Source organism: Strix aluco, chromosome 5, assembly GCF_031877795.1.
Source record: "Strix aluco isolate bStrAlu1 chromosome 5, bStrAlu1.hap1, whole genome shotgun sequence".
NCBI lineage: Eukaryota > Metazoa > Chordata > Aves > Strigiformes > Strigidae > Strix > Strix aluco.
This window is the reverse complement of record NC_133935.1, coordinates 7,063,287-7,071,401: the sequence shown is the minus strand read 5'-3', so window position 1 is coordinate 7,071,401 and position 8,115 is coordinate 7,063,287. Positions and strand designations below refer to the sequence as shown.

Below are 8,115 nucleotides of genomic sequence, written 5' to 3'. Positions count from 1 at the left end.
AAAGCCTGCAAGTTCTACTCTGCTACTTCATAGTACATTGAGAACAGCTTTGCTGCAAGAAGGAATTTGTGGTTGTGTCATAAAGAGCAAGATTTGCCTATAACCCTCTCTGTGTGCAAGCCTAAAGATGGGGCTCCATGGTCATATTTGGGCTAACAGAGTTTTATGCAAGTTATCCAGAGCCTGCAATACTCACCCTGCCACAACAGTCAGATTTGTCACCTGGAAATCTCCCTTCTCATCCGTTCCACCACCAGCCTCGGTCTTCAACACAGGCAAGGTGAACAATTTTAGTCTGTCCTTCTGTGTTTGAATGAGGGGTTGCTCTTTCCAGGCCTTAAAATAGGGAGAGACTTTTAAGAGATTTGAAAATGGAACTTAGTACCCTAAGTCATCATGCATTTTTGAAAGATATGCTCTGCATCCATATCACGTTACTGCTCAGCTGCATGGCTTTTCCTAGACTATCTGAAAGTGGATCCACACTGCTGTGTTCCAAAGGGGGGTTATTTTAATATTGTACTGAAATACTGACAATGAAAATTTGTTACTTTAATTAGACAGTAAGCACTGTCATCCAGGGTCTTAAAATTTTGAGTAAACAGAGGCTGATTGGTGAAGTAAATTTTTACCATTTTGGAGTTCACAGGATTTGTTTTACTGCAAAAGCTATTTGTGTCTCCCTTGATGCCTTCCAAATTTCACTGGGCACATGAAGCCAGGACAACATGCTATCTGAAAATCGAAAGGTTACAGTGTGTTCTCTGGAAACAGTTACTTCATGGGCCAAAAGGACAAGTTTAACCAGAATGAGACATCTTTTAGAGGAGACAAGGCTTGCCTAAACGAATCAAAAGCTCCAGGATTTACATGGCAGTTCATCTTCAGACCACTCTGTGAATACACAGAAACTCAGCAACCTGCTGGCCCCAGATCAGACTACAGAATGGTTCAAGACTCGTTTCAGCTCCAGTGCAGAGTTGCTGAGCAGTACAAGACTACAGTATACACTTCATCTCCCAGCTGCACACCATTTGGTCTTAGGCCAAATACCAAGAGTCTTGCTCTTATGAAGGCCAGATGTCCCAGTGAAATCACGATTTTTAGCTATTTGTTGTGGTTTCCAGATCAAGCAAGAGAAGTCTTGATTTTTGCAAGCAAGCAATCTGGACACCCTTTCCATACAGTATGCTGTCAGCTCTACTTGCTCAGCAAGAAACCAGCTAGACCTGTCCCCTGGTCTAGCTACCCTGGCCCACCACAGCTCTCAGCGGTCACTTTCTAGCTGGGCTGACTAAAAGCCAAAGCTGTGCACCCCATAGACTTAGCAGAATTTACCCCAGTTTTTTGTACTATATCTACTATTCATTCTAGGGTTGAAAGTATTGGTATGGGACAGGGTGCATCCCACAAGGTGTTCCTTTGACTTGAGCCATCAGAATAGCTTGTTGGGAATCTGCAGTGGCAGATGTGCCAGCACAAGTTAGAGAAGCTCTTTTAGCCCATGCCTTGGCTTTGCTATGAGAAACCTGACAAACGAGGCACAAAGATGCAAAGGCGGTCAAAAGCCAGTGATGGAAAGGCAGTCCTGCACCCTCCTCCCCCAGCCCATGAAACCACCAAGTGCGGTTTTGCCTGCTCATTGGCAGCTGTATTCTGATTTCCCTCCTAGGACACCGATTATGAGCAAACTGCAAAATTACACTTGAAATATTCTGTAGGGAAAATAAAAAGTCGATTGGAAAGAAAATTTTACAATGCATATTTTACAGTGATGGCTCTGAGATTAGATAATGTTTCTAGGAGTCACGTGCATTGGGAATGTGCAGGTCTTCAGACTGTAGCATAAAACAACGTAGGAAATCAGTGCTTCAGCTCTATAACAGTGACCCTGGGCTTTCTTTCCCACCCACACTGGCCTCTCATAAAGACTGCAGCTATGTTGAGTGGGTATAAAACACTAGTATTATTCCTTGCAACAAATTATATATGCAGTTTGCATAGCTGAAAAATCATGAGATGAAGTAGAAGGCAGGAGAGAAAAGGACCTGGAGATTTTCATTGTGAGCAACAGGCAGAAGATATTCCAAGTGCTGCTTCAACAAAGGCAGAGAGGTTTTGAAACACCACCTGGCACAAGTGAGGGTCTAGTCCAGTGGTTCCCAATCTTTTTATAGCTAAGCCTCTCTTGAGAATAATCAGTATTTCCTACGTCACTGAATCTAACCGCTCACCTGCCTCAGGGCTGCCATTGCCTCCCCTTTGCTCGTGGTGCTCCTGCTTGAGTGTCTGCAGCATCCAAGGCCTCATGTTACACCCCTGTTAATGTGAAACTCTATGTCACGCCGGGTGTGCTGAGTTCAATTACGCTTCCAGGTACTCTCCTCATTAACGTGCAGGCATCTCAGATGACATAGACGACGCAAGTTCTGTGCTGTGAAAAGCTGACAGACATATTGGCAAAAATATTTGCAGAAATCTCAGTCATTTTCCTCCCACTAATGTGTTAATAAGTCCTGTGAAACTAATGAAGATAAAAGTCTAATCTGTCCAGCTTTGAAGAAGTTGAAACAGCATCAGTGCAAAATGAGGGGAAACAAGTAAGACAGTCTGAGCAAATGGAAGGAGAGGAAAATTAAGATGCTCGTTAAGGTGCTCATACTTTATTACAAAAAAAGAGATTATTTGTGCTTGAGGAAAAGAGACAGTGAAACAGCAGGGAGGTGTGGCCATTTCCCTTTCTCCTCTTCTTTAACACATTACCTAAACGCTTGTCTTACAAATGTAAATACAAATGCACCCCTGCAAGAGGCACACACCCTTCCCAAATAAATGTCATCATTTGGAAGTCACCTCAGTGAAAACCATGATCACTTAAGAACATACCAATGTCCCCAGCTACGCGCAAATGCAAGATCAGTGCTCCAGCCTGCACACACTGCTCAGCAGAATTCCCACTGCAAGCAGCAGAAATGTGCTTGCATAAAGACAGTAGGAGCAAGCCCCGGGGCTTCCTCTCCCTTCAGCATGGCTTACCTCACTGTTAACCAGCCAGCAGCGCTCCTTTTAGAGGTACAGGCAAGCTGCTAGCGCGTGGGCTGCTATAGTAAGAGGTGCCTTGGATTTGCTGGGTATGTACAAAAAGAGCAATGAGCACTTCAAGCCAATTCTCCCCAAATATTGAGCTGCCCTGACATACACCCAGTGATCGTGCCACCAAGGAAGTGACTGCAAAGTTTTCATTGCTCCCTGATGAGGCCCATAACTGTTTTTACACCTTCTTCTCTAAATAAGGAAGCCGCCTGCGAGGCCTCCGACTGCCCGACCCATTTGACTCCTTTGCTTTCAACAGCCAATGAAACCCCACTCCTGTCTCTGGTCTTGGGTGACAGCATTCATCAAACCTCAGCCAGCCTGGGAGGACGGCAGGTTAGTGTTACAGCCGTGGCAGGCTTACCTTTGGCAAGCTGTTGATGTCAGAGTGATGATGTGGGGAGGGACAGCCTCTGCACTATAAAGATGGGTCAATCAAATATAACTGAGGCTGCCCACCAGAGAGCAGGATCTACAAAACATGGTCCCCACCAGTTTGGGTCCTGCTGGCCTGTCTCTGCTTCCAACCCAACTGCTCTCGGGCTTTAGTTTCATGTCAGCAATCTCTATTTGCTTTCCAAAAATAAGCCTCTGCCACCATGCTGAAGGGAGAAAAACAAGAAGGGCGGTATTTTTAGGGTCATTAATTCTGACCACGTGCCCAGGAGGTGAACCGGATGGCCACTGCACAAAGACTTCTCATCACTATGTCCTGCGAAGCCAGCATTCACCGGACGTTGCCTGCTTTCGTTCTCCTGGGTTTTCTATCTGGGATTGCTTCAACACATCCAGTTGTAAGCAGAACTAATGGCACATTGCTGGAAAGAGGATGGCAATCTCTGTTGTCCAGGTCCATTGCTGGGATGTCAGGGGAGAAGTCAGATGTGAACTGGGAGAGTGACTATTTGCTAGGAATCAAGAGGCAGCGGAGGCTTTACTGCAACGTGGGCATCGGGTTTCACCTTCAAATCCTCCCAGACGGAAAGATAAGCGGAGTTCACAATGAAAACCAATACAGTGAGTTGCATCCAGAAATGAAATAGAATAGATGTCACTTAATTGCTGTGAACTCTAGTAATTACCCTTCATAGAATGCAAATGTTATTACTTGATATTATTAATCTGTGCTACATCTGTTGCCTTTTAAAAATCTCTGAGATCAATAAACATTAGAACCCTCCAGGCTGAAACATGTCACAAATGCTTAGACAAATTTAGATACAATTTATTTTTACTCTGCTTTACTGCACAGATGAGAAAAGACAAACCAGGCTGAAAACTGTTTCTCTGCTGCATTTGCTCACTCCTCACCTTCTCCTTTGCCTTTTGAATTTGGGAGGTTGTCACTGAGCTCAGAGTGCCAAAGCATGATATTTGAATCCTAGCTGACTAGTACTTTTGGGACACTCGGTCATGGAAGGGGCTTGCTGTTCCTCGTTTGCTTGTTCTTATGGGCGCTGTTCTGTTACCATAAGATTAAAGAAAAGCATTAGCCCTATGGGCTTGAATGTCCTGTAGAAGGCAGTTGCTAAAATCTTTTGCAGCTAAGATATCGTGGGGGACTTGAAAATGCAAGCCACACTTCTCCGAAGCTCAATAACACTCTGTAATTATAGTATATTAGATAAAAATAATGTACTTACTAGAAAGCCCAAGAGTCTGACACATCAGAAGAGTTTGACAGAGCAAAAGGATTATTCTGCACGTGACTACGACGCCACAATAATTATTTTAAATTCCTATGGCATGTAGGAGAAAACAAGATCTTCTCTATTTCTATTTTGCTGGACTAGGGAGATAATTCTAGTAAAGAAAATAGGAAAAATTCATTAGGGTTTAAAAAGAAATAAATTATATCTGAATTGACTTTGATTTGCTCTAAATTCTGTGCTAATGCTTCTATTGAACTTCTTACTTTGTAGGTCTCTTTGAAATATCCACTGTAGAGAGAGGTGTTGTTAGCCTGTTTGGTGTGAAAAGTGCTCTCTTCATCGCAATGAACAACAAGGGGAAGTTATATGGAACGGTGAGTACAAGTGTAAACAGTTTTTCAAGGCTTAAACAAAGGCTGCAAGGGGTTTGGTTCTTTTTTATTTTTTGTTTTCTCCCGAAAATATCTGATTACAAGCAGAGAAAAGAGCCTTTCAATTACAGGGAGCCTGCCCAGCCTGGTGTCATCAGTGTTATTTAGTGCAACAAGCAGCGTGGCTGTTAGAGGTCTGTTATTTTAAAGCTGTACAGGGAGCACCTTAGGAAAATGTATGTATTCTGCAAATAGTACAGAGCAATTAGTGATGGCTTCTTCTAAGGGCTCAGTACTGCATCTCTGAAGCCTGTTGATTCCTTTTTGCATTGCATTGCATGTAAAGCAAAGGGGCGTGCTCTGCAAACCCCCCGAGGGGGTAAAGCATGTGTATATGTGAGTGCATGCATATGTGTGAGTGTACAGGTGTGTAGAAGAGGTACAATTAGAGCTATCTGTACCAGCTACTATCAGTAAAATCATGACCACATGTCTCCCCCTTCCAAAAACAACCACACCATGAAGAATAAATAGGAAGTCTACCCTATAAAGTCAACATATGTGCCTGGGGTTATTTTAATGACCAGTTTTCTGAGATCAGTCCCAAAGGGTGAGAAAACAATGATAGCTATTAACAAAGGCCTGCAAGTCATACTGAAACACCATCACCATCATCCTCATCTAGAAAGTGCTAGTAATGTCATCTAAATGCAATTTAATCTCTGAGGCCTGAGCAGGGCATCTCCAGTCTCAACATGCAGCAGAAAAAGGGATTGTTAGGAAGTGCTTTTGAAAGAGGCTGGCTCTGGGCAACAGGCAGAAGCATTCCATCTCAAAGTGATGAATGGCACTGATTGCATTTGTTTCTTTGGTCAAGAAAAAACAAAGTCATTTCCTTTGAAACAGCTGTAATTTCAACAAGACATTTCAGTTGCATAATAAAATACCAAATGTTGTGAAGGACCTGTAGCCATTACTAATCTGACTGATTCCTTCTCTCACAGATGACAGTGGGACTTTTCCAGGTTCCACTCTAGGAAAGTTCTTTCAATCATGTCTGATTTCAAGCACCTAAGAAGTGCCACAAGCCCACTTGTTTTCCTCGACTAGGTCTTTCTAAAGAAATGCAGGGTCTGGCTTCAGAACTCCCTTTGATTTTTTTCCATCAGTTTCAATCCAGTCTTGCTTATTTTCACAGACATTTTTAAAAGCTGTAAGAGATGTGCATTTTCCCTTGCACAATGCAATGCCCTAAGTTAAACTCTTACAAGCTTTGAATGGTGTTATTACCAAGATGTCCAAATAGCACTGGTGGTGTCTCATGTGACAGACCTGATATCAGGGAATTATTATGCTTTCTCTTTTAATTTTCTTGGTGCTCTGCATTTGTCTCCTTCTTGTTCTTACACCTCCTCTCCCAGAAAACTCCCTCTCTGTGTATGTACATGATGTGATATGAAGAAAAATAAAACTGTTTTCCTGGTTTAGAACCTGATGTATAATCTCACTAGCAGTTAAATACAATATCACTAATGATTTAACAAAAGATTTAGTGCTAATCTGAGATCTTATTTAAATGCTTTATTCAGGCAAATAGTTCTCCCTGGACATTGCTGCTTGTAAGAGAGCTGAAGGTTTTGACAGCCAGCATATGATTCTTTTATAAATTACGGGATCTCTTGCAGAGGGGAGATGTGAAATAAAGCTACGTCATTTGTGCGAAAGGGCATGATGCTGACAGAAATTATTGCTTGCAAACAAAATGAAGAAATACATGATTTATGATGAATTAACTTGATCTGTAACAGGAAGTACACAGTCCATTATCTGGACAGGTGGCATGTGAGTTCATCTGACACCAAATTAGCACTGGGGAGGGAGATTTATTGTTGGATGCAGTCACTGCGGCACCACCTGTTGCACACTGCAACAAGTTCTGTAAAAATGCTAGTAAGAAAAATGACTTGAGTCTTTGTGAAGTATTTATTTCACCTGCTTTGTTCTCCCTCCCCCCCCCCCCCTTTCCATTCTTTAGGCTGTTTTCCAAGATGAGTGCAAATTCAAAGAATCCTTGCTGCCCAATAACTACAACGCATATGAATCAAATGCTTACCGTGGTGCTTACATAGCACTCAGCAAACATGGGAGAGTGAAAAGAGGAAACAAGGTTTCTCCTGCTATGACAGTGACCCATTTTTTACCGAGAATATGAACATGAGCAAAACAGAAGATTAAATCCCAGGAAAAACTGTTTCATTTTGCACATGGGAATAATCTCCCAGGTAAAGTATTTATACTGTTCATTGATAAAAAGTCTATATATCTATGTGTATATTTGGATAAAAATATTTGTACTACATTCATCACATAGCATATGTAATACGATGCTGCTTCTCTTCTACTCTGTACAAATTTTACATGGCTGTGTGCCTCCTTTGGTGCTGAACAGAGAAAAATGCAAGCTGGAGTGCAAAGAAGGTGTTTGGAAGACATAGAATGGCTGTGGGTAATCATCTAATCAATCATAGATTATTTACTAAATAATATTAATTACCTCAGATAATAACCTTTCATAGTGAACTGTTTACATATCATGGGCCAAATCAACAGATGACTTTGCTTCACCAGAGCTTCAAGCAGTTCACTCCATCTGAATATCTGCCTGCACCACCCCTTCTACACACTGTGTCCTGTCTTGTAAAGTCCTCAATTTATTTTGATCATTAGGGTGCCAATTCCACAACCATTTCTACACAAGCAAACTGTCTACCACCAGAGTCCCTCTGTCTCCAAAGGGACTCTCCAGGGTCTCCTCACATGGACTTGCTGGCAAAATGAAGATCTACAATCAATTTCCCTTAGGAAGGGCCACAGGATAAATCACAGTTAGATCCCAAATGCAAAATACGCTTGGAGGTGAGGATTTTCAATGGCATTTTGTAAGCTTCGTTTAGACTCACCTCAAATATAGATGTGTACATCTTTTAATATAAATACTT

The 8,115-nt window shown here is 42.2% G+C and overlaps 1 protein-coding gene across 1 annotated transcript; it reads left to right on the top strand.

Annotated features, from left to right (window-relative positions):
* The first annotated feature begins 3,770 nt into the window (after window positions 1–3,770).
* FGF6 (fibroblast growth factor 6) lies at window positions 3,771–7,328 on the top strand. Its single transcript, XM_074825294.1, has 3 exons — window positions 3,771–4,110; window positions 5,016–5,119; window positions 7,152–7,328. Exons 1-3 carry the CDS (start codon window positions 3,771–3,773, stop codon window positions 7,326–7,328), a joined length of 621 nt encoding a protein of 206 aa, XP_074681395.1.
* Window positions 7,329–8,115: the final 787 nt, after the last annotated feature.

Coding starts and splice junctions, on each gene's coding strand:
- FGF6 (XM_074825294.1), top strand. CDS start 3,771: ATGGCCACTGCACAAAGACTTCTCATCACTATGTCCTGCGAAGCCAGC. Junction 4,111..5,015: donor TCACAATGAAAACCAATACA/GTGAGTTGCATC, acceptor CTTACTTTGTAG/GTCTCTTTGAAATATCCACT. Junction 5,120..7,151: donor AGGGGAAGTTATATGGAACG/GTGAGTACAAGT, acceptor TCCATTCTTTAG/GCTGTTTTCCAAGATGAGTG.